The 26,220-nt window shown below is 38.2% G+C and overlaps 2 protein-coding genes across 23 annotated transcripts in view; one reads left to right on the top strand and one right to left on the bottom strand.

Moving 5' to 3' along the window:
- The window catches only part of LOC6046774, a 79,451-nt gene that overhangs the window by 26,544 nt on the left and 26,687 nt on the right, over window positions 1-26,220 (top strand). The gene's annotated exons all lie outside the window — the stretch shown is intronic.
- On the bottom strand, window positions 4,226-22,692 carry LOC6046776. 7 transcript variants are annotated; one of them, XM_038249008.1, is made up of 8 exons: window positions 22,385-22,692; window positions 12,734-12,925; window positions 8,590-8,904; window positions 8,122-8,505; window positions 8,046-8,063; window positions 5,682-5,840; window positions 5,524-5,538; window positions 4,226-5,143 (listed from the first exon to the last, which is right to left on the bottom strand). In XM_038249008.1, exons 2-8 carry the CDS (start codon window positions 12,915-12,917, stop codon window positions 4,905-4,907), a joined length of 1,314 nt encoding a protein of 437 aa, XP_038104936.1. In that variant the 5' UTR covers window positions 12,918-12,925; window positions 22,385-22,692; the 3' UTR covers window positions 4,226-4,904. The 7 variants fall into 7 exon arrangements, 6 of the variants coding, with proteins under 6 accessions (XP_038104936.1, XP_038104937.1, XP_038104938.1 ...); XM_038249009.1 differs by having other exon boundaries at window positions 22,413-22,692; XM_038249010.1 differs by having other exon boundaries at window positions 22,553-22,692.

Raw genomic sequence — 26,220 nt, 5'->3', positions numbered from 1 at the left:
CAGTCGTGAAATTTTCCGATCATTTCGAAAAAAAATAATTTCAAAATTATTAAACCAAGACTAACATTTTAAAAGGGCGTAATATTGAATGTTTGGCCCTTTTGAAATGTTAGTCTTGGTTTAAAAATTTTTAAAATATTTTTTTCGAAAAGATCAGAAAATGTCACGACTGTTTCATATTTTAACATTGAAAATCGGACCATAAGTTGCTGAGATATCGACATTAGAAAATGGCTTTTGGCTCAGCTTTTTAAACATATTTTTTTCAAAATTGGGCAGACATGTGCACTTATTTATAAAAATGAAAAATTGCGACTATTTTCAAAAAAGTCACCTAAAAATGGATTTAACTTGAAAACGGTGCACTTTATCAAAATTTCACTACAGTACTTTTTGATTGCAAATTTGATTTTACATCGAAAATTGAAGTTGAAAAAGTTTTGCGAACAATTTTTCGATTTTTAAAAAAATCAGTATTGATTCAAAAATTCATAACTCGCTCAAAGATTTTTTGCACAACCTGAAAATTTCTGAAAAGTTGGCATTTGATGTCCTCTAAAACATATCAAAAAATAAAAAAAATAAAAGTAGTGTTTTTTTGCAAATCAAGTTTTAGTGACAAAAAGTTAAATAAAAAATCACCAATTTTTTTTTACCGTGCATCATTTTTTTTAAGTTGTCCATATCCATACCAACAACTTTTCCGAAGACACCAAATCGATCAAAAAATTCCTTCAAAATATACAGATTTTTGAATTTTCATACATCATTTTTGTATGGCCAGCTGCCGAATTTGTATGGAAAATTATATGTTTGTCCATATAATTATCCATACAAATGATTGATACAACTTGAAATGATGCAAAATGGCTTCTTTGGGCATACCGAAGGCACCAAAAAAGTTTCAGTCGGATTAAAAAATACAAAAAAAAATCGAATGACCGAAATCTGAGAGAATTGCTCAGTTAGCAATAATGTTTCAAGCCATAAATGTGTCAAAGCATTTGCAAAGGCTATATAAAATGACAAAGCATTGATCTTTTCCTTTGTGGACCACCAATCAGTGAGGTACTCCTGGATATTAGCTCCTGAAAAGTGCTTTAAAAAGTGCAAAAATGCCTCACGGCAAGAAAAAGAGGCGGTCCTCACCAGCAGGATCGGCAGATTTGAAGAAGCTAAAGAATGCCGAAGCGCTACCTGCAAAGCCAGGCAGTTTGAGCAAGGACGCTCAAAATTCGTCTGGAAACCAGTTCGCTACCCTCCCTGTGGACGTGAGCGAGAAGGAAGAATTTGAACGACGGGAAAAGTTGCCACCCATTTTTGTGAAAACATCGTCATCGGATTCGGTGCGAAAGTGGCTGACTGGATTTATCAAATCTGGTGCTTTACGAGCTTCCATTCGCTTGTGTGCTGATGGACTCAAAATTCTGCTACCTACCAGAAAGGATTACAACTACGTTCGGGATTTCCTGAACAACACAAAGATTGAATACTACAGCCATGACGATCCAGGTAAACGCCCCATGAAACAGGTCCTCCGAGGCCTGTACGACATGGATGTGAGTGTGCTGAAAGAAGAGCTCAAAACTCTGAAGTTGAACGTGATCGAAGTCTTCAAGATGACGAGACACAACAAGGACGTCAAGTATCGTGATCAACTGTACCTGGTTCATCTCGAGAAAGGATCGACAACGCCGTCTGAGCTGAAGGCAGTTCGGGCGATTTTCAACATCATCGTGACTTGGGAACGTTATCGTCCAGTGCACCGTGACGTGACACAGTGTTCGAACTGTTTGCAGTTTGGGCATGGTGGAAGGAACTGTTTCATCAAGAGTCGTTGTGCAACCTGCGGAGGTGAGCACAAAACTCAAGCTTGCGAAACAATCAACGAGAACATCGAAGCGAAATGCTTCAATTGTGGCGGCGACCATTCTACCAAGAATCGAAGCTGCCCAAAACGTGCTGAGTTTGTGAAAATTCGGCAGCAAGCGACGACGAGGCACCAACCAAATCGTCGCAAAACACCACCAACTTTCACGGACGTGGATTTTCCTGCTTTGGCGTCACCTGGAGCGGGATCTGTTCGAGTGGCTCCAAATCTGCAGCCATTGCCGTTGAATCAGCGGCAAAAAGTTGCTGAGAATACAACACCTCCTGGATTCAGTCAGCAACCGAGGGAAAACCAACCAGCATCAACGGGTGAAGGCAGTAGTGACCTGTTTTCACCACAAGAACTTTTGAACATTTTCATCGAGATGACAACAACTCTGCGTGGGTGCAAAACTCGCCAGGATCAAGTAAGAACCCTTGGAGCATTCATCTTAAAATACAGTTCGTAGTTTACTCGTTCTAATGATTTTGAATAATTCAAAGAATTTTCATTTTAGTTTTAAGTTAGGATTAGTTGTTTAAATGATTTTTTTTTTTTTTTTTTTTTTCTTTTTACCCAAATGTATTCGATTCAATGCAAAAATGTAAAACAATTTGAAGTAAATAAATGAATGTGAACAGTTAATAATAAAACGAAAAATACAACAAAGATGAAGAGCATTAGGCCATACCACTTAAAATGTAAATGAAATGTAATTATTATAAGAAAGTTCAATAAAGACATATTTAATTTCAAAATTTCAAAAAACAAAGCATTGAGAAAGCTTAGCTATGGCGAACTTAGAGTTTTGATTTAGTGTGTGTGGTTACTTGGGTTTTTCTTACTAGTTACTAGTAACAATTTTATCCTGAAAAACAGCTGTTCAGAAAAGAAAAGATTGTTTCGATATGTATGTTTTAAAAGAATACGAAAAGTTATTGATTTATTTATAAAAATGATAAATTAAACTCGTTAGCTCATAAAAAAATTGTACTTAAATTCCCACTTAAGAACCTCTGCCCTAACAAAAAACAACCTTCCACCTCCACTGCTACACTTTCACCTTCTATAAATACACTTCCACAAATACACACCCACTTTGCAGCAGTGTCTACGATTAGGCTTCGTTGAGTCCACCAGCACTCAAGAGAACAGGCATCAGGAATCGCTTAGAACGTCTGTCGTGGAAAATTCAATTTGAAGGAAAATGTTTGGTGGGTGCGTTCTCGCTGGCGTATTTCCGCTTCCGTATTTCTCTTCGACGTCGCTCGTCTGGCACTTTCACCTTCCGCGCATGCTTCTTCCCCTCTTCTAAACCTTGCTAACCTTTTTACGGCATATCTTCCGGATTCAGGCCCCTTTTGTGCGAACAGAGTGGCTACCGAACCACTCTTCTTTTGCTGTGTGATGTGAGGATTAAGTTTGATTAACCTTTATTTATTTAAACTTATTTATGGAATTTTTAAGCACGGCAAAGGACGAACTTGACGGGACTCGAATTGAGTTAGCGAGCGGTTTGGGGCGTAATGCTTGCTCATCAAAACTTTTATTAGCCAGATGAAAAAATAATATCTGTGCAAATTGAAAATGTTTTTGTTTTTACTCTGAGAAGCATGATTATTTTTATAAAGTGTGTTTAAATCTTTTCTTGTCGATTCCCTACAAATTCGAAACTGAATATTTATAACTTTTCGTTCACAACTCCTGTACCGGTTCAATTTGTAATTTTCGAGCAGCATCTGTCCAAGGAGAAACAGGAAATAATTCCGACATAAATAGGCATTTCCACAGTAGAGCATGAATGCGACCAAAGATAGTTGTCGGGGACAACTACTAAACGAAAAGCGCAGGAGAAGACAACGCGTATTCTGCTATATCTATCTATGATGGAGCATCTGCGGTTGAAAGTTATTCATAATATGATTGAGCGTAAGGCTGATAAAAACAAGTAACAAGAGAAGATGCCGTCCATCTCGGTAAGATCGATTTAGCCTGATGGGAAGCAGCTTACGGATGATTGACCTAGATTGACAAATATCGTTGTTCCGTAGCGGTAACGTCAGGACAAGTTGAATTGGAAAAGTTTTATAGGTAATACAGTAGATTGATTGGAAGAGCCTTAATGGGGGTTGTTGATGAGGACGGAACGGAATTTTTAATGTTATTCTAGTTTGACTGTGAACATTGTTACTCAGATTATGATTTTTTCACAGCTTGGCTCCAATTTGATGGTGCGATCATTTTAATTGTCATGAATAGCATTAAATTCATTTAACGTAAATTCCGCTATATGTGTAATCTTAACCTAGGGTTAAGTTTAGGGATGGAGTCATCAAAGGAAACACAAAGTTAGCGTTTCTAGAAAATCTGATCTTATGCATCTTTTTATTATGTAGAATCATGCTTGGTGCTGAGTTAATCAACATATATTTACAAAATGCAGATAATTTAAAAAGAAAAAAAGTTGCTAAACAAAGGAAAATGAAATTTCTAGCACTCATTTTTTTTAAATATTTCGATAGTGTTGTTATTGACATCTGAATATTCGCAAAAGACAAATGCACTGCTTTTTGACGTTATTAAAAAAGTTTGAATTCAACTCATCGCCTTCCATTTTAGGGCCGAATTTTACAGGTGTATTGATTCTTAATCCCAAATCTCAGCACAAGAGGATGAAAGCTCTAGAAGCCCAATATAAAATGCTTGAAGCCGGCCTATACGCCTATGATGTTTACATGAATAGAAAAAAAAGCTACCAACACGCTCAAAATTGTCTATAACTGAAAAAGTGACCTTCTACATACAAATTCGTATCGAAAATATATGGCTGCTCGTGTTTCATCCAATCGAGCTTATTTTTTGAGATGCAGAATCAGTACACCCATAGAGTTTAGTCCAGCAGTTTAAGGCAAAAAAACAAATTCGAACCACCCCAATAAATATATATTTTCCTCATTATCATACTATCCACTAAGATATTGGGAGTATCAGCTTATTAAGAACTTCAAATGTACAAACCCAATGTTTGCCCGGATCAAACATCGTAGTAGGTTTCAATTTCCTTCAACGCTGCCTGGAAGTACCGGCGGCAGACATTTTCACCCCAGAATGCACCGTAGCACTGATTTTGCTCGAAGCAGTAGTAACGAATTCGGTCCGAATTGTGACTGCAACAGTTGGCAATGGCCCACGTGCACTTGGAGGGTTTCTTCCGGCCCTGATTTCCGGTGCCAGAGCCAGAAACGTCATTGTTCGAGTCATCTCCACCGGCGCCTGGGAAAATATCAAATTTCGTTGAAATCCTGGGTGAGCCTCAAGTGAATCGATTTTAGTGACAAAAAAACGTTTGTACTATCGATCCACCTGGGTAGAAACTTTTAAAAGTGTAACGACCATCATTGATGCTTTCATAGCCTAGTACCAATTGAACGTGCATTTTTTGTTAATGTGCTACATCAATGACTTAGTTACACGCTAACCACAAACAAAACATTTCACATTACAAATGAATAGGTTCTCCACATTCTACAGGCTGGTCGTGTACCGTTGTACGAACTATTCTGCGTGCCTATTTATCGAATACGGTGCAGCTTATCCAAAAATAATACATGCCATGCGTCAACAAGAAGCAAGTGCAAGATATTGCCATTTACCTAGTCTATTTCCAACTACAAAAAAAAAAAACACAAAAAAGAAACACAATCAAGTAAGTTTTCGTTGCTTTATAAATAAAAAAAGAGGCAATGCTCCCTGCAAAATAGGGCCACCTTGAAACGCACATGGTGCACACACTTGGCACTCGACTACTTACTGTCTGAGTCAAGGCCGAGACTGGACCAATCGTAATCGTCATCGCTGTTGTGCTGAATCGACGGCCGCGGAGTGGTCGTGGTTCGTCCGGGAACTCCAACCGTGGCAGTTTCCGGCCGAAACGATGCCTGTGGACGCCTAGTTGTCGGGGGAATTCGTCCTATAGGAAAAACAACAACAACATACACACACAACATTGTCGTTATTGGGTAAAACTGGCAAACGAAATCGGCATCATGTGGCGGGGTCTGCTCGTTGTGATCGAAAACACAAATAAGTTATAAACTGAACCCACATCAAGTTCAATCTGCTACAGAAGTTTCTATTTTTACCCAACGGTTAATTTTGGTGTTTCACCCTTAATGGGATGGCGTTCGGAGTTGGTTGGAACTGATTTTATCAATTATGCATTGGATTGAAACTTTAAATTAACTTGCGAGTCAAACTCGATCCATGGTGTTCGTGAGTTAGGAAACGTTGGTAACATGTGGATTCATTTCGAAATAATGAAGCAGTCGCAACCTTGACATCTAATAGGGCGTCAGGTCAATGAGCTTGTCATTAATTTAAAAAAACACCGTAGCTATACTGCAGCTCAAACCAAGTCCGTCCCGTATGTAATTTCGTCAATTTTGAGTTAATGATGCAGTTTGGTGAACTTTCAAAAATTTAGAAGTTTATTGTAGACAACCTTAGCAAATTCCACTTTTACGTGAATTTCTAACACGTAGCCATATGGGCGGGACAAAATTGACTTGCGTTTTTCTCGGCTTGCTGTTTTTACATATGGGACTAGATTTGAGCGGCAGTAATACATTTCCATCTTTTTCAGTTTTAAAATTCCATGCGTCTTCAGCAATATATATGGGATGGGTCGAAAAAAAGACTCAAGTCCAAAAAGCAGTTGGTACAATTTAGTACAATCGCATTTTTTTTTGGTGCAGGTACATGAAATATGAATGATAGTTTCCCAATTGTTTAGTCCTTTTTGATTTAAATTAAATCAATCGCCAATTGAAATTCAAAGATTGTGACTGTTTGTGTTCCAAGAACTAAACAAAAAACTAACTTAATCCACCTATGTGGTTGATGCCTTCCTCACTTTTTACAAACAATGGATAATAAGAGTGGTTTGGATACATATTTCAGCTATTTTTTTAGGTCCAGAAAAATAAGTACACAGATATAACTTAAGTTGTCATAACTCGAGACAGGGTTGCCAGATTTTCAATTATGTGGACTCGTTGGAAAGGTCTCTTGATAACCTAACCAACGATGGGTCGGATGATGGATCCGAACATCGTTTACATACATTTAAGCTTCAAAAAAGTACATAAATATCACTTAAGTGGTCATAACTCGAGACAGGGTTGCCAGATGAAGGTCTTCGAGCTTTGAATAAAAAGTTCATTTTTAGAGCAGGATTATAGCCTTACCTCAGTGAGGAAGGCAAAAAACTAACTTAATCCACCTATGTGGTTGGAGCCTTCCTCACTTATTACCAACAATGGCTGATATGATGGAGTTGTACAAAAATTTAATCTATTTTTTAGATCCGGAATAGAAAAGTACATAAATATCACTTAATTGGCCATACCTCGAGACAGGGTTGCCAGATCATCAATATTTTGGACTCGTTGGAAAGGTCTTTTGATAACCTAACCAACGATGGGTCGGATGGTGGACCCGGACATAGTTTACATACATTTATGTGAGATCCGCCTTCCAAAAAGTACATCAATATTACTTAAGTGGGCATATTCAGAGACAGGGTAGCCAGATCTTCAATGTTTTGCACTCGTCGGAAAGGTTTTTTGATAACCTAACCAACGATGGGTCAGATGGTGGATCCGGGCTTAGTTTACATACATTTAAGTGAGATCCGGCTTCCAAAAAGTACATCAATATCACTTAAGTGGGCATATCTCGAGACAGGGTTGCCAGATCTTCAATGTTTTGGACTCGTTGGAAAGGTCTTTTGATAATCTAACCAACGATGGGTCGGATGATGGACCCGGGCATAGTTTACATACATTTAAGCGAGATCCGGATATATGTGAAAACACATTTTTATACATAACTTTTGAACTACTTATCGAAACTTCAATCTGTATAAAACTCGGTCTATGAGACCCTAAACCAAGTCGAATCCAACAGGTTCGGGTCAAATCGGTTTTAGCTAGTGCCGAGAAACATGGCTAGTGTGTTGGTCACATACATACATACACACACACATACACACACACATTTGTTCCACCTTCATGTATAAGGTGGATCTACGACGTTTTTATACAAAGTTCATTTTTAAAGCAGGATTATAGCCTTACCTCAGTGAGGAAGGCAAAACGCTTTTAATATTGCTTACCTTGCTGAGGTCGTGGCACTGAAAACGAATAAGGATCAATTAAAATAAAATTTCGACCACTGTTTAAAATACTCACTCAAATTATAGTTAACTCTGTTATTGTCATACACGACATCGAAAACGAACCGGTCTGGATTGTTCTCGAAGTTGAAGCGATTACCAAGGCCACCATCAACTGGACCTTCACTGTTTGGAGACGGACTCGGAACGGGCAGATAGGTCCGATCCGGTGGCGTAGAGTTGGGTCTTCTGGTGGTGGTTGGAGGAAGATATGTCCGATCTACGGTAGCCGGTGTAGTAAAGTGACCTCTGTTCCCGTACGTTGGTCCAAACGGCAAACTCGGCTGCTGCTGGTAGACCGTTGGGTACTGCTGAGACACCACTGGCGGCCAGTTACCGACGGAATATACCATCTGGGGCACCGTGTACGAGTAGGACGCCACTGGTTGAACGTACCAGCCTTTCAATATAGAACGTTGGCATGATTTATGGGAATGAAAAAAAGCAGCAAAATTGTTCGATATTAAATGTTACGCACACATACCGTGCCTTTTGGAGCGTCGCGATTCATCTCCGTCGTCGGTGGCGTCGGCACCGCGTCGAATTCTCCTGCTATTGGTTCGTTTCGATAAAGGCACGTCGGCGGAAGTCTCGGGAGAGTCTTTTAGCTCCGCAGGCAGATAATCGAAATATTTCTTATCGTAGATTGATTTCTTCGATTTTCCGTACTGTTGCGAATCTTCGACCCAATCTGTTTCCACGAACTTTTTTAAGGATGATTTATTTGGTTTGTCTCTCCGCTGCACCATCCACGATTCCGTCGGCTTTCGCCGTGTGGCCACATCGGCGGGTTTCGAATCTGTCAAAGGAGTAAAGAAAAGCAGATGTATTGAATAACCCACATCAGCATCGCACACTCCGTTGCGTAGAAGAGATGAAAGCTTGAAATGTGAATATAAATACTATGGAATCACGCCTCCAAAACATTGACGTTCAATGGAGGCTCTTGGTTTTTTTTATCGAATTGGATTGGAAGAGCTTCTAGGTGTCCGTTTCTTACAGAACATAAAGAAACACCAATAGAGTTCTCTCCTAATGCCTCTTTTCTTCACAAAAGAAAATAATCTCCAATTTCCATGATACTGAGTGTAAGACGCAAAACACATTCACGTATTAAATGCAGACCATTTTCTTAAGGGATTTAACGCAAAGTACACACATCTTATAGCGCTGAAGTATGAACGGCATCAGCATCCAAGTCGAGTCGAACTCAAAATCAATCCCAATGGTATCGAAGGGGAAAATCACCCCGTGAGGATGTTAGAGCAAGAAAAGCAAATTTCATTCACGTGTACTTTGCTTGTTTGACTTTTCACATTTGTTGCTCTGCGTGCTAATTTGTGCCCCTTGCAATCGCGTGGGAAAAGTTTATACGCAAGGAAAACAGGCCGTTATAGTTCAAAGATAAAATGTTTACACACATTCCGTACGAGCGGGTTTTGCTGCATGTTTTGATAGGAATGCAACTTTTTGAGAGGCGCTGAAAGTTTTATCAGTTTATTTCTCAAAAGGAGTTGATCTGAGTTTTGAAAGACAATAATGTCTTCTTTTATGTTCTTAGTTTGTTGTAGACTATATTTCAGGAAAATACGTTCTGGAGTTGACTATTTGATGCCCGTGTGCTCTCTTGTACTAAGCTTGCTGGGATGCCTATCTAGATGAAACAAGAGAGCACAGTTAATTAAATTTGATTTAATTTTCAATATATCATTCAAACTGATAATATTGAAAGTGATTTATTTGGAGCAATCGTATTCTGGGGTATCTACAATCACTTTACTTAGAATAATTAAGTAAAGTAAAATAGATAAGTTACTGCGAAAAGTACGCAACTTACGGCCGTCATCTACAATCAACTTAATACTTACTTCTTCTCTAGTGATTCTTTAAAAATGGAAACAATATACATGAAAATGTAATTTTTCATTCGTCTACAATGAATAAAATAACCCTCATAATCATCCTTCATGTTTTATGAATCCGTCATCAACCTGCTGAAGACGATGATTTTCGTCATAATTTCTGCGGGTGCGGTTTCCGGCATCAAGTTCTGGTGACTGTGCCCGAAGTATGCAGCACCAACCCAACCCCGACCAGCACCAACTTTCGAGCTAATTTCGGAAGCAGCGACAGCGGCAGCTCGTCTGATGACGGAGACTTTCGTACTAATCCACCACGCAGCAGCAACAGCAGAGTGGTAGCAAATTAATTTTTCACTCTTATCCGTGGGGCTCACCACCGCGTGCCAAGTCCGGAGGATTAACCGCGTGGTTCAGAAGATGGAAAGCTCGGTGCTTTATGTGTCCCCGGGGGGTTGGTGGGATAATAAGGGCCAAATAAGCTAGCTGAGTGATTTCGCTGGGATTGATAGTTGAAACGGTAAAAATGGCTCACTTTATTTTTTTTCCAAGTCAATATAGTTTGGCAATTTTAGATTTTTGTTTGAGTGGTAGCATTATTTTTTTCCTAGTAATTTCATTTTTGCATTCAAAAATAAATTTAGAGTTAAACGAGTAAAACAGCTTTGACATGTTTTCAGTCTGGTGAATCAAAAATGTTCCTGCTCTTTCTAGAGTTATTTCAGTTCGAAAATTGCATCCTGTATCAACTGTAACTTTTGACCGATAAGTCCAACATACTTTGCCAGAAACGAAAGTTCTCTAAATATCACTCTTCTCTAAAATTCCACTTTGTGTGAAAATGTTCGTTTTACAGAGTTCTAAAATGTAAATCGTTTTACAGAGTTCACTCAATTTTGCGATCTGGACCACTGTGCTGCCTAGCCACATAGCCCAGTGGTAACGCTTCCGCCTCGTAAGCGGTAGATCGGGGTTCAAATCCCGGCTCGGACCAACATAACTGGTGATCTTTTCCCTTCTGAATTCGATAGCTTATTTAAGGGAAGGTAGTGTATCGTCACAAACTGGACCTTATCAAGAAATCTTAAGAAGATTTGGCCGGGAACCGTGGTGTAGGGGTAAGCGTGGTTGCCTCTCACCCAGTCGGCTTGGGTTCGATCCCAGACGGTCCCGGTGGCATTTTTCGAAACGAGATTCGTCTGACCACGCCTTCCGTCGGACCCCGGTCTAACCTAGAGGGTTTGGTCGGTAGCTCAATCCAGGTGAAGGAGTCGTCTCCCTGGGTCCTGTCTCGGTGGATGCAGTTTGACTGGTAGGCAGTTGGACTAACAATCCAAAGGTCGTCAGTTCGAATCCCGGGGTGGATGGAAGCTTAGGTGTAAAAAGAGGTTTGCAATTACCTACAAAACATCCGACGGTAAAATTGCATGAAAAAGCATGCACAATCACCTTTGTGAGCAATAGCATGTAATATTGTACCGAAAAAAAAATCAGGTCACCCCAAAAATAACATCAATCCGGCAAGAGTCATATTCAGATTACCAAGTCCCCGCCCCTACCCGCTTGGCTATCTCGACGCTATGAAAGTGGTTGGATCAATGCCAATGTAACAGTAGGTTTTCCGTACTTCGTATACTATATTCATATTCATTTTGGTAATCTGAATATGACCCTCGCTGGATTGATGTTATTTTGGGGTGAGCAGACCTGATTTTTTTCATGCTTTTTTTGTACACGTTTTCTCATACAATATTACATGCTTTTGCTCACAAAGGTGATGTGCATGCTTTTGCATGCGATTTTACCATCGGATTTTTTGCTGTGCACAGACACCTAGATTCGAGTAGAAATCTCGCAATCGAGAACGCCAAGGCAATGCTGTAGAGCATATAATTTGAATTTTGATTTGAAGACATCCTATGGAATGTTAACACCTTAACATGTTAACATTAAGTTGATTAATAAACTGTCACTGAATCTGCTTTGTAAATTCCGACCCCGATACTCTACACGGGTGTTCCCCTCTGAAGCAGGGAAAGATTTACTTTACTTTGGGAGCGAATGACCCATAGGGTTTATGTTACCCTAATAAAATCAACAACAGCAACAACTTACTTTACTTACCACTGTGCTAAACATACATTTCTGAATTGATGCTTTTAAGAGATCTAAAAACTGCATTCCAAATTTAAACTGTGGTTCCGATTCGATCCAGTTGTTCAAATGATAAATTTCAGTTTGGTATGATTAATCAGATATGATGCAATAACAAAAATATATAATTTTTCAACAACGCTTAAACAATTTTGTAAAGATGTCTCCACCGCACCCCAAACTGGCAAGTTTGTAATTATTGTTGCCCTGGCCACGGGATCGATAGAACCGCACCAATTTTTCGCGCAAAAACTTTTCGGACCGAACACAGCGAAATAACCTAAAAACGGCTAACCGCAAACGATGACGGCAGTGACGGAGGTGGCGTCTCGACGCTACCAGTAGCAGCAACCGTTTGTTGTTGTTGCTCGCAGAAAAGTCAATTACTTTTTAATTAACAATAAAACTGTAATGAATTAATTAATTTGGTTCTTGCCGGCCGCCGCCGGCTTCGCTAAGCTCTTTTTACCTCAATATTGGGGTTCGTAATGGTGTCTTCTTCCAGAACACGCAGTTGAATCTCGAAGCTTAACATCCGCAACATTGGAGTCGATGTTTGTTCATTAGTTTGCTAATGGTGAACATGTGTTTTGCTGCACGTTCTTGTACACTTACCCGAAACAACTTTATCAGCAGTGGCAACGGCAGTGTCTCGGCCGTGATTGGCAAATTCGAGATCAATTTCCTGTCCGTCTAGTCCCTGGACAAGGGGAAGCAGTACGCAGATGCAACAGCAAAGCACTGCTGTAGCCACAACGTGACCAGGCCACCTGCTCCAAGGTAACGACGACCTCATCATGATGGATTCTGCAAACAATAAAAGAGGAAAACTTCAATGAAAAGCCGTCGTCGCCGTCGTTCAAAATTTACGTCAATGAACGGCTGTGTGAGTTCCTGAAAAATAAAGAAATAGACTATTGTCACGAAGTTTGTTCTTCGCGCGGCAGTTGTAGAAGGCTGCTAACTCAAATTATGTCAGCCTGGGAGAATCTGGAAACCTTCGCTGTAAACACGTTTGAAACCGTGATTTGTGGAAATGCCTCTGGTTGTCGGTAGTGAATGAATAACGCGCTTCAAAGCACTCGCATCAGATAGAATAATTTGGTTATGAAAACATCCGCCGAACAGGATTACGTTTTATCGCCATTAGCACCAATTGCGTGTTGATAGCTCCAAGTGGCATTCATTGTCTAGGCAGTCGTCACGTTTTAACTCGTGTCATTAAATATTATCAAACATCTTTGATGACGGCTTAGCGGTGTTTTACTCATTTTTTACCAATATTTTTCAAAGCGAGATCAAAATTATAGCACTATTTTATTTATCAGTTTTTGGATAAATATTCATCAGGTTCACATTTTTACACATTTTTTATATAATATTACTCAAAAAAGAGGTAATATTCAATCTACCGAATGTTCAACATTCCAAAATTTAACTTTTTTTCTGTGTAGTTTGTTTTTTATTCAAGGAATAATAAAAAAAAAACAAACTACACAGAAAAAAAGTTGAATTTTGGAATGTTGAAAATTCGGCAGATTGAATATTACCTCTTTTTTGAGTAATATTACATAAAAAATGTGTAAAAATGTGAACCTGATGAATATCCATCCAAAAACTGATGAAAATTCATCATTTTCTGGGGTAAAATTAATCATTTTTTGGACACATTTTTTTACAAAATCTGTCACCATTTCCTGATGAATATTACCATCATTTTGTCTGTGTACCTCAAGATGTATTATTTAGAACAAACTCAAGTTTAAAAAAAACGGCAAGTCGGATATTCTTTACAATCTAAAATGCATTCAAACGTCATGCCAAATGTTTACTGGCGACCTATGGAATGTTATCATCAACCTAAAGATTGTTAACATTAAGTTTATAGCCACTGAACCCGCTTTGTAAATGCGGTCCCGATACTTTTCATGGGCCATGGCAAAATTTTTCTTTTACTTATTTGGTAATGATTAGCTTTATAAAGAAATGTTTAAGTGTATTGTAATGACAAACTGCTTAAAGAAAAGATTTTTATTTGGTCTTTTGGTTATTCCACACCCAACTGGCAGTCGCATGATTGTGATGCATGGCGGCATGAAAGTATATCAGAATCTGCATGAAATCTGTCCTCATGCATTTTTTGCGATATAGGAGTATGACATTTTTGCCCGTTACCGACAATTATCGACATTACCGACGGCTTTTTGGTTGTATTTCACAAAAAAAAAAACACCTAGCAGAACGAGGATTGAACCACCAACTTCTTGGTTATTGATCCGACACGCTACCACCGCGCCATGGATGCTTGATGAAAAGTGAGTGAAAGAGCACCAAGATATGCTTCTCTTTGGAGTGTTGCTCGGGGACGGGCCAGCTTTATATGTGTTGGTGAGAACTGCAGATCGCTGAAATTTTTACACGCGGGCAAAAATGATCTACGGGCTTGCTGCAAAAAATGTTATAAAATATGACATTTTCTGCAGCAAATCCAATGTTGCAGATTTTGAGATATATTTTTCCTTTGGGTGCAGCTTTGATTCTTGGAGTAAATTTGAAGAAGCAAAATTTCGGAAACAATGTTTTCTGATACTTAGTATTGCTGGTCAAATATTGATTACATATTTAATTCAGAGTCTATCATGGCACATAAACAAGAATTGTTGATATTTAAATGAATCTATTTTCAGGAATTTCTTGGCAGAAAAATCGATAAAAATGTTAATCGAATTCAATGCTTGAGCTAAAATATTTTCCTTGATTTAATCATCAAACTCTATGACAAATTTAACAAATTTTCTACTTTAAACTCAAAAGCATATAATTCAAGCCAGGGTTTCTCATTTGGATGAAAAAACATGCTAAATATGAGTATAAACGCAGAAAAATGCATTTGGATTGGTTTTCAGTTGATTAAACTTCTATTTTCATTAAAATTTTGAAGTTTTTCGAAATCGATTTTTTGGGCCGATTTTCAAATGAGGTGCGCAGCGATCGAAAAGGATTGGCGCATATGATGTGATATATAATGTACTAAAGAAAGCAATGTGTTATTTTATCATCTATATTATGTAACTAGATTAATTAATTATATTGATGTTACTACTACCACGACTTAACACATAATGAATCAATCAATCATCTGGTAAGACACTTGATGTCCCCAGGGAAAACCCAAAAGCCCACATCAGAAAGCTGGCCATGTGTCGAAAAAACTGTATCGATGCGCGAGGTGCTCGTCTTTGCTGACGGTGTGAATGAAAGCACCGTTGGCCACTGTGCCCAACTCAACTGAGGGTCTTTGCTACAACTAAAGTTAGGGTAGGACGCACGGACTAAGTCCGGTACAGAGGGGCGACATAAACTTTAAAAAATATTTGCATCGGTCTAATTTGAAATTCACAAAATATATCAGCAAAATAAAAAAACGACTTTCCGTCCCGGAGAAAAAAATCCCAGGATTCCCCGAAAAGAAATACTCTCGGGAATTCCTGAAATTGAAGCGGAAGTATACAATTTTCTTTTATATTTACAAAAAAATTAAGGAATTAAAAGTTACTTCAATAATTCAATTTACTGTTCTTATTGAACTTCGTTAGGCCGTCTAAAAATTTAATGTCAAGGTTTATTCCAGATGATATTATTTTCTAAACCATCCACAACTGGGAATAGAGTTTGGTTTTTTTTGTTGGGCAACAAAAATTACGAAAGTTACCGAAGTCATTTATTAGACTGAATCGTAAAAAACTAATTTTTATTATATCAAGGGTACCCAAAAAATAAAAAATCTGAAACTCGCTCCTGATATTTGAAAACTTTGAGTTGTCATAGCATAAAAATGGTATTTTAAGTGAAAAAGAAGATTCTGATGTAAATTTCATGCTTATCTATTTAACGATGGGCTGAAACAAGTATGATTTGTCCTGGAAAAAAATATTTGCCGGGATGTAATTTTTTCATGCATTTTTTTCTTTTTGTTAAAGCTAAATTTTCAATATTATGTCTTATCATATTCTCTCAAATTTGAAAGCAATGTTATAGTTGGATTCTTTTAATCACTGTCCAAATACTGTGATTAAAAAATAATACCTACTTCTTGACAAAATAAAAACTAATCATCTTTTTTATATTTTGTACGAGTTGAAAGACAGCTTACCAATAAAAGCTAAGCAAATTATATATTCTCTTGAAGTTGTATGCTTTTTTACAAGCAGTCAATGCATTAATTGATCCTCACGCTTATTTTTACCATTCAAGTTGCTATTCTATACAATTTTATTGCAAAGTATTAATAACATTAATCAAAACCAGGTTTAGAACAATTTTCAATAAATTTTGAATTTCCCGGGAATTCCCGGGAAATTCGATGAAAATTTCCCGTTTCTCGGGAATTTTGTAGCCCCGGGAAATTGGACGCTCTAGTTGCATGCTTGAACTCCGAAAAAACGATTGGAATACATAAAAAGTTAGAAATTTTCTAAATCGTAATTTTTAAAAACAATAATTGAGAAATGAGCCACACTTTGAAAATTTCTCAAGAATAATAACAAAGAAAACAAAACATATATTTTAATAAATCTATACATTTCTTTAAAGATCAATTTGACCTTGGCAATACATTCACATTCTTCAGAAATGTATACAATAACAATGGAACTTGTATCCCCTCGTGAACGTCAATTCCGAAACTGGTTTAAAACATTTAAAGTCAACAATCCCACAGTCAGCTTCTGTGGTCTAAGTTCGTTCACTTTTTGGTTCGTGGAGACGAAAACTTATCGACACGCTGTTAGCCTTGGGCACGTTCTAAAGCTCTGGGGATATCTTCTACTCGGACAAGATTCTAGTAGAACTACATCATTAGTTTTGAAAGGATGTTTGATAAGATATACATTTGTATTTATTGGATGGCTGAATCATTCAAAGCTAAATAATTGATTAAGCATGAAGTTACGTTGCAATCATAACACTGTTGATGACTCGATTACCTTACACAGAAAAACTTTGTCTCACAAGTAATCGCTCAATTTAACTAAATTTGACTCCAAGTACCAAGGTTAGGCTCACTGACTAAACATATTGTCGTGGCACAAGAACAATTCGACGGTACCATTACAGAGGCATGATAATTGTCACCTGTGTTTGAATCATTCGAGCATACAAAGTTTATCCTATACGAATTCAACAAAAAATGCTAATTCGTGCTTGGTTGTATTAGACTTTCAATTCTTACAAACCCATCTTCGCATAGCTTTAGCATTTTTTAAATTCCAATATCTGAGCATCAAATCCCATTCAAGTGTTGACAGGCCCAGGGCAAAGTTTACCAGGGCTTGCACGATTACGATTAACCACAAATCTTTTCTCAGCTGTGGCGATGACGTGATGAGTCCAAGAATCAAGAGGTCAGGGCTTGGGGACTGCTCAGTGCCGTTGATTATTATTAATGCGCGCCCGCAACTCGATGTTTATCCGCGTGGCTGCGCAATTATCCATCGGCGATGTGAGTCACGTTCTGCACGATGAGACTGCAACGGATCTTAGTTTCACCAAGAGCTTTCTGTCAGAACCAGACGCTTTAGTGTGGTCATTTTGCTGGGCTCATAAAATCTTGTAGGAACGTTTTAGGATGGAGTGTTTATGGCAACTTGACATAATCTGCTATAAAAAAACTAACTTAATCCACCTATGTGATTGGAGCCTTCCTCACTTATTACCAACAATGGCTGATATGATGGAATTGTACAAAAATTTCATCTATTTTTAAGATCCGGAATAAAAAAGTACATAAATATCACTTAAGTGGGCATTTCTCGAGACAGGGTTGCCAGATCTTCAATGTTTTAGGCTCTTTGGAAAGATCTTCTGATAACTTAACCAACGATAGGTTGGATGGTGGATCCGGACATAGTTTACATACATTTAAGTGAGATCCGGCATCCAAAAAGTACAAAAATATCACTTAAGTCGGGATATCTCGAGACAGGGTTGCCAGATCTTCAATGTTTTGGACTCGTTGGAAAGGTCTTTGATAATCTAACCAACGATGGGTCGGATGATGGACTTGGACATAGTTTACATACATTTAAGTGAGATCCGGCTTTCAAAAAGTACATCAATATCACTTAAGTGGGCATATCTCGAGACAGGGTTGCCAGATCTTCAATGTTTTATGCTCGTTGGAAAGATCTTCTGATAACCTAATCAACGATGGGTTGGATGGTGGATCCGGACGTAGTTTACATACATTTAAGTGAGATCCGGCATCCAAAAAGTACATAAATATCACTTAAGTGGACATATCTCGAGACAGGGTTGCCAGATCTTCAATGTTTTGGACTCGTTGGAAAAGTCTTTTGATAACCTAACCAACGATGGGTCGGATGGTGGATCCGGACATAGTTTACATACATTTAAGTGAGATCCGGCATCCAAAAAGTACAAAAATATCACTTAAGTCGGGATATCTCGAGACAGGATTGCCAGATCTTCAATGTTTTGGACTCGTTGGAAAGGTCTTTTGATAACCTAACCAGCAATAGGTCGGATAGAGGATCCGGACATAGTTTACATACATTTAAGTGAGATCCGGCTTCAAAAAAGTACATCAATATCACATAAGTGGCCATATCTCGAGACAGGGCTGCCAGATCTTCAATGTTTTAGACTCGTTGGAAAGGTCTTTTGATAACCTAACCAACAATGGGTCGGATGGTGGATCCGGACATAGTTTACATACATTTAAGTGAGATCCGGCTTCAAAAAAGTACATCAATATCACTTAAGTGGCCATATCTCGAGACAGGGTTGCCAGATCTTCAATGTTTTAGACTCGTTGGAAAGGTCTTTTGATAACCTAACCAACGATGGGTCGGATGGTGGATCCGGACATAGTTTACATACAGTTAAGTGAGATCCAAATATATGTGAAAACACTTTTTTATACATAACTTTTGAACTACTTATCGAAACTTCAATCTGTATAAAACTCGATCTATGGGACCCTAAACCAAGTCGAATGCAACAAGTTCGGGTCAAATCGGTTCAGCCAGTGCCGAGAAACATGAGCTAGTTTGTTGGTCACATACATACATACACACACATACACACACACATACACACAGACATTTGTTCAGTTTTCGATTCTGAGTCGATATGTATACATGAAGGTGGGTCTACGACGTTTTTTTTACGAAGTTCATTTTTAGAGCAGGATTATAGCCTTACCTCAGTGAGGAAGGCAAAAAAGCGTGGTGATGGTTTAATCTCATATTTACTATAGTGTTGATATATATAAAATAAGGTTTAAACAAATGTGGGATTAGAAAGAAAATTTAACTTTCATTTCGAATCTGCAGGTCCCTCAATTTTTGCCTTCTTCACCGTACTCAAAAATCAAAAATCAAATTGTTCGCTCTACAGCATTGCCTTGGCGTTCTCGATTGCGAGATTCCTACTCGAAACTAAGTGTCCGAAGGCTTGATTTTTGAGGCAATTGCAAACCTCTTTTTACATCTTAGCTTCTATCCACCCTGGGATTCGAACTGACGACCTTTGGATTGTGAGTTCAACTGGTTACCAGCGACTCCGCCGAAGCAGGACCCAGGGAGACGACTCCTACACCTGCACTGAGCTAACGACCTAACCCTTTAGGTTAGACCGGGGTCAACATTTACTTCCCCATCCGACGGAAGGCGTGATCAGACAAATCTCGTCTCGAAAATGCCACCGGGACCGTGTCTGGGATCGAACCCAAGCCGACTGGGTGAGAGGCAACCACGCTTACCCCAACACTAGGGTCCCGGACAACTTACTTAGGAAAGCCTATTAAATCATTCGAGAAATGAACTCGTAGACCCATCTTAATTTACACCTATCGACTCAGAATCAAATTCTGAACAAATGCCTGTGCGTGTGTATGTATGTAAGACCGAGCACCGAAAAAAAATGAACTCTATTATCTCTGGACTGGTTGAACCGATTTTGACCGTTTGATCCGTCCATAAGACCCTAGTTAATATTAGTAAGTTTAGTGAAGTCATGAGTCATGAGCGGCCGTGGCTGACTGGTTACGGTGTTCGCTTTGTAAGCGAATGGTTCTGGGTTTGATGCCCATCTGCTCCCAACGAGAAAGTTTAGAACACAGAAATTTGAAATGATGAATATGAACGAAAAATCAAAGTCGCCTGATGCGGGTTTCGATTTCCCGTCCTTTGGATTGGTAAGCAAAAATGCTAACCACTAGGCCATGACGACTTAGTGAGCTTGGACTGGCAAATAGTGTCCAGGGCATTTGTGGAAATACAATGTCCCATCCCAGAGGGTCCCGGATCACCAAATCTTCTTAGCATGGTTCTCCCAACGAATACAACCAAAATCTGAGAGCGTATAGGGACGTAGCGGTTACATCGTGCTCCCATCTGGTTTTTTGAAGTGCAAAAGTGGAAAAGTGCTGAGTCATCGTCTAAAAATAGACGACGTCCTATCTCGCCCAGCAAAATTAAGTCGATAAAGTAGTCGCTTTCGATGAAGAAAAAGTGGAAAACGTGGTCTAAAAATAGCGACGTCATCCCCCTATGGTGATGTGTCCCCACGCTTCTTCCTCCCCTGTCGATTCAGAATTGTGTTGTTGTTCGAACACTCAGTGCTCAAACTCAACCCAATTACGAATCATCTCTGCGATACGGCTTTACGCAGTAGGCCTGGCCGCTTTAACGCTTGTGATGTTTCAATGCATTCCGATGCAATGGCGCACTGCAGATGTTAATAATTGACAAGAAGAGTGCTAGGCGTAATCTAAGTTAAGCACTCTCCAAGATCCTTTCGAAAGATTGGCTGCGCTACACAGCAAAAAAATCGATGACAAAAACGCATGCAAAAGCATGCACATCACCTCCGTCAAAAAAGACACTTAATATGAGTTTTGCTAAGTTTAGAACAAAGCATATCGTTTCTCAAACTCAAGGCTATCCAAAGATCGATCGAAAATACCGCAGCTTAAAAATCTCAAACCAAATGGGTGGACCTGGTTCTGATATCTGGTTGATTGAAGTTAGTTAGTGATGTTTGCCAATGGTGGAACAGAAACGTTTTGAAAAGTAATTTGCAGATAGATATTTTCATAATATTGGGCTTTATTTGTTCATTATGGATATGGTAAAAGCATACGTTCAGATCAAATGAATACACACAAGAAAAGACGACAAATTTCCCTACAAATCAGGCTAGTTTTTTGAAGCCCTAATTTGCCCGTCTGATGCTAACACGGCAATAACAACACGCCCAGTATTCTTACTTCCCTCAAACAAAATCGTGCTCCAGAATTCGTCTCATGAATTTATGGGTGATCCCAAAGTACGCGGAATTTTTCGCTACACCACTTAAAATCTATTATAAAATTAACTGAGACGAATGTTTGCGCATCCATAAATCATTTCAGCAAGCAACACTGGCGCGGGCGGTGGTCGTTAAAAACTGAGTTCGGAAATCAACTGCCGTTGGCCTCGTAATTTATTCTTCCATGCTTTTACTACTACCGGCTGCTGACTGGCGAAAAACAAATATAATTTGTAAATTCTTCCTGCGTGCCCGGTGTGCGCTCGTTTTTCCGCGCGTATAATATATTCCATTTTTCTATTGCTGTTGTTGCCTCTATATGGATGATTAACTCGTTGAGATATTTCTGGCAAACGAGCCGGTTCGGTTCTGGAAGTGTCTTATCGATCAAGAGTCCACACCTCTTATATTCGCTTCTCAACACTGTAAATAAATTTTATTTTTACTTTGATCGAATTTCTAGGGTGGATTTCAATTTCATAATGTTGTTTTCGTCATTGCAAAAAAAAAAAAATAGGGAATCTATAAACGAAGCCAAAAGCAAAAGTTTAATGAAGAACTAGGAATCACAAAAAATCTTAATCACTTCATCATCCGCTTCAAGTCACTTGACCAGGATCATACCATTGACTTTTTGTTGTTTGATGAAGAATTGTGATACCACATCGAGTTGAATCACTTGTTGATAAACGGTATACGCAAAAAAGTTGAACTCTGATACGCACAATATCATTGAAGTACTAACAAACTTGATTGCAGAAAGATTGTCAATAAATGTAGCAAAATAAAATTTTCCACTTTTTGGAGGACATATTTCCTGTGAATGCTCACAAACTATCTTGACTGTCTGTTTTTTTTTTTTTTTGATTATAACAAAATCAATTTTGACCATTTAAGCACAAATAAGTGTTGCACGGTGTAATCAACGCACACAATTCCCGCCACTGCACACAGCACGAACTTTGTTTGCAGCCTTGTTTAGCAGCGACGCATCGATCGATTCCGTCGAGTTCGATCACTTAGCAGCTCAGGCTACGATTGGCCACTAGCCGGCGTCGTTGACGTCGTCTTCCCTGTCTCGATGACGTCGTCTCTTCTCACCCAACCAGAAGAATCACAACAAAACGACAAAAATAATGCTATTCTCACACGCGAACTAGCGAGCGATGTCTCGACGAAAAACGAGCAACGTGCGTCCGCTTTCAGCGCCTTTACTTCCGAGACTGAATTGGTCTGGCGGCGCTACTTTGCTGCTGGCAAACAGATCAAGCTTCAAGCGGGGCTGAACCGGAATGAGTAGCAAATGAGCGTGTTTTCCCAGCTGGCTAGCCGGCTACAACCTAGCAGAGAATGGAGAGGGGTGCGGCACCTTCTTCTGGGGGTTGTTGTTGTTGATGGCGCACAGTGGGATTTGTTCTGGTGGAGTGGACTGATATGATATAATTTTTGGGTTGATGATGAGAATATTATATGTCAGTGACATCAGTTCTACTTTTTAACACTGGAACGCCCAACGCATGTCCATTGTCCAACTTACACGGACGCCCAAGCCTCCAAAAAAAGGTGGAACGGTAACATCAACTCGCTGGTTCTCGGGCATAACTCAACCAATCGGGACGATTCTTGTTTCCAGTGATATATATTGCTCAAGTATTTCTCGGTCCCTCCAGTATCGGCAAAAAGAGAATCAACGGTATTACCTACACAGCTAAAAAAATAGTAATCCAGCTACGTGTAAAAGTGCTGGGTGTAAAATAAAAATTGCATTATTTTATGCAATTTCATGTAATTTTACACCCAGAAATATGTAGCCCATCAGTATGGGAAACCTACTTGACCGAAATGTTAAGCTCATATATGCGTTTATCTTTACAGATTTTCATCGGTCTGGTGGCCGAGTGGGCTAAGGCGCCAGTCCTTACTGTTGGTGCTGGGTTTGAATCCCGTCGGTCGCAACTTTTTTTTGTGTTTGCAAAAATTGTACATGCAGTGTGTAATATTAAATGTTTATTTTGACGAAGGTGATGTGCATGCTTTTGCATGCGATTTTACAATCGGATTTTTTGCTGTGTATTGTTGGTGAAATATTACCCAAATTAATGTGTAAAAAAATAAATTCAACAGAAACTGGTGTAAATTTCATTGATACTATTTACGAAGTCGACATTATGATTTTTATATTTGAGCAGTTCTCTACGGAATCGGTCTTTTTTCTTTAATTTTAATTTTTGTATTTTTTAATTTGGCTGAAACTTTTTTGGTGCCTTCGGTATGCCCAAAGAAGCCATTTTTCATCATTAGTTCGTTCATATAATTTTCCATACAAATTTGGCAGCTGTCCATACAAAAATGACATGTGAAAATTCAAAAATCTGTATCTTTTGAAGGAATTTTTTGATCGATTTGGTGTCTTCGGCAAAGTTGTAGGTATGGGTATGGACTACACTGAAAAAATGATACACGATAAAAAAAATTGGTAATTTTAAATTTCACTTTTTGTCACTAAAACTTGATTTGCAAAAAAAACACTATTTGTATTTTTTTATTTTTTTATTTGTTTTAGAGGACATAAAATGACAACTTTTCAGAAATTTCCAGAATGGGCAAAAAATCTTTGACCAAGTTATGATTTTGAATTAATACCGATTTTTTCAAAAAAATCGAAATATTTGTCGCAAAAATTTTTCAACTTCATTTTTCGATGTAAAATCGAATTTACAGTCAAAAAGAATTTCAGTGAATTTTTGATAAAGTGCACCGTTTTCAAGTGATAACAATTTTTAGGTAACTTTTTTGAAAATAGTCGCAGTTTTTCTTTTTTTAAAATCAGTGCCCATGTTTACTCACCTTTGAAAAAATATTTTTGAAAAGCTGATACGACCCATAGTTGCTGAGATATTGCCATGCAAAGGTTTAAAAACAGGAAAATTGATGTTTGCTAAGTCTCACCCAAACAACACACCATTTTCTAATGTCGATATCTCAGCAATTAATGGTCCAATTGACAATGTTAAAATACGAAACATTCGTGAAATTTTCCAATCTTTTCGAAAAAAATATTTTCAAAAATTTAAAATCAAGACTAACATTTTAAACGGGCCAAACTTTCAATATTACTTAATTTTTGCGACCAATATTTCGATTTTTTGAAAAAATCAGTATTGATTCAAAAAAATTTAACTCGGTCAATGATTTTTGCCCATTCTGGAAAATTCAGAAAAGTTGGCATTTTGTGTCCTCTAAAACATATCAAAAAATAATTTAAAAAATAGTGTTTTTTTGCAAATCAAGTATTAGTGACAAAAAGTTAAATTAAAAATCACCAATTTTTTTTTACCTTGTATCATTTTTTTCAGTGTTGTCCATATCCATACCTACAACTTTGCCGAAGACACCAAATCGATCAAAAAATTCCTTCAAAAGATACAGATTTTTTAATTTTCACATATCATTTTTATATGGACAGCTGCCAAATTTGTATGGAAATTAAATGGACAAACTAATGATGCAAAATGGCTTCTTAGGGCATACCGAAGGCACCAAAAAAGGTTTCAGCAGTGCCGAGAAAACTTGAGCACTAAGGGGAACACACACATACACAGACATTTGTTCAATTTTCGATTCTGAGTTGATAGGTATACATAATGGTGGGTCCACGAGCTTTCTGTTAAAAATTCAATTTTAGATCAGGATTAAAGCCCTACCTCAGTGAGGAAGGCAAAATAGGTAAATGTCTTTACTTTTCATGGGGCTCCCTGGACATGCTCCAATTGACAGAATTGAATTTTAGAGAGTTTTCTGCCAAAACAAAAAAAATGTAAATTTTGGGCATAAATGTTATGGAAATGTCTTAAGCAACAATTAACACCCATGTTTATCTATGGGGGTGCCAAAAAAGGGTATGCTCATGGTTGCATATAAGAGGATGCACATGATTGCTTAAGATGACTCCATAGATTTATAAGCCGAAATTTTTCATATTTTATGACGTACAACGTACAACGTATTGCAAACTAATTTATGTCTCACCCAAATAGCCCCTTATTTTCTAATGTTAACAAATGATCACTTCTAAATATATCTTTTGATAGTTCGAATCAAAACTAACATTTCAGAACGGCGTCATTTTGTTTTTAAGTCCTATTTTTGAAATATTTGTTTCCAAAAGATCAAAAAATACACTTATTTTATTGTATTATACAAGCCTTACCCGATAAACTTCGTTCTGCCTTTTTTTTCGTTTGATGACTTTTTTTTATTTTTTGCCTATATACAGCTTCCTGTGATCAAAATATGATTTTACGTAACTTTCTCCATATCGGTTCCAGAGTGGCCAAAGTGTCAACTTGTTAGCGTAAGAACCTTCCTTGGGCTTAAACGAACCTAATGCAACAAAAAGCACCTCGATCCGACGCCCCGTATTGAACTGATTCGCGTTCGAACAAAACCATCGAAATTTTTATATATAAAGATAGATTTTATTTTAAATAAAAAGCAAAATAAGAAACATCCTCCGGGGTTCCCATAATTACCCTAGAGTTTATATGAACTTTACATTCACATCTCTCTATTTTGAATAACCTCAACGTCATAAGTGCTAATTGAAATCACAAACAGCACGTTTCCTATTTTGGAACGCTTTTATGCTTGGATTGTGCAATGATGATCATTACTCACTGTTCCGACTTCCCAATAAAGTTTTGATAATTCTCACAATCAAACGTTGTTGAAATCATTGCGTTTGCAAGTGCAATCATCATGAACGAATG

The sequence above is a fragment of the Culex quinquefasciatus genome, chromosome 1, assembly GCF_015732765.1.
Source record: "Culex quinquefasciatus strain JHB chromosome 1, VPISU_Cqui_1.0_pri_paternal, whole genome shotgun sequence".
NCBI lineage: Eukaryota > Metazoa > Arthropoda > Insecta > Diptera > Culicidae > Culex > Culex quinquefasciatus.
The sequence above is the reverse complement of the archived record's forward strand: the minus strand, read 5'-3'. Positions and strand labels throughout refer to the sequence as shown.

Bases quoted from the DNA above. Each gene is read 5' to 3' on its own strand.
- LOC6046776 (XM_038249008.1), bottom strand. From the start codon at position 12,917: ATGATGAGGTCGTCGTTACCTTGGAGCAGGTGGCCTGGTCACGTTGTG. The intron at 8,905-12,733 runs GTAAGTGTACAA...CTCCTTTGACAG, and splicing joins TGCTGATAAAGTTGTTTCGG to ATTCGAAACCCGCCGATGTG. The intron at 8,506-8,589 runs GTATGTGTGCGT...CTATATTGAAAG, and splicing joins GCGACGCTCCAAAAGGCACG to GCTGGTACGTTCAACCAGTG.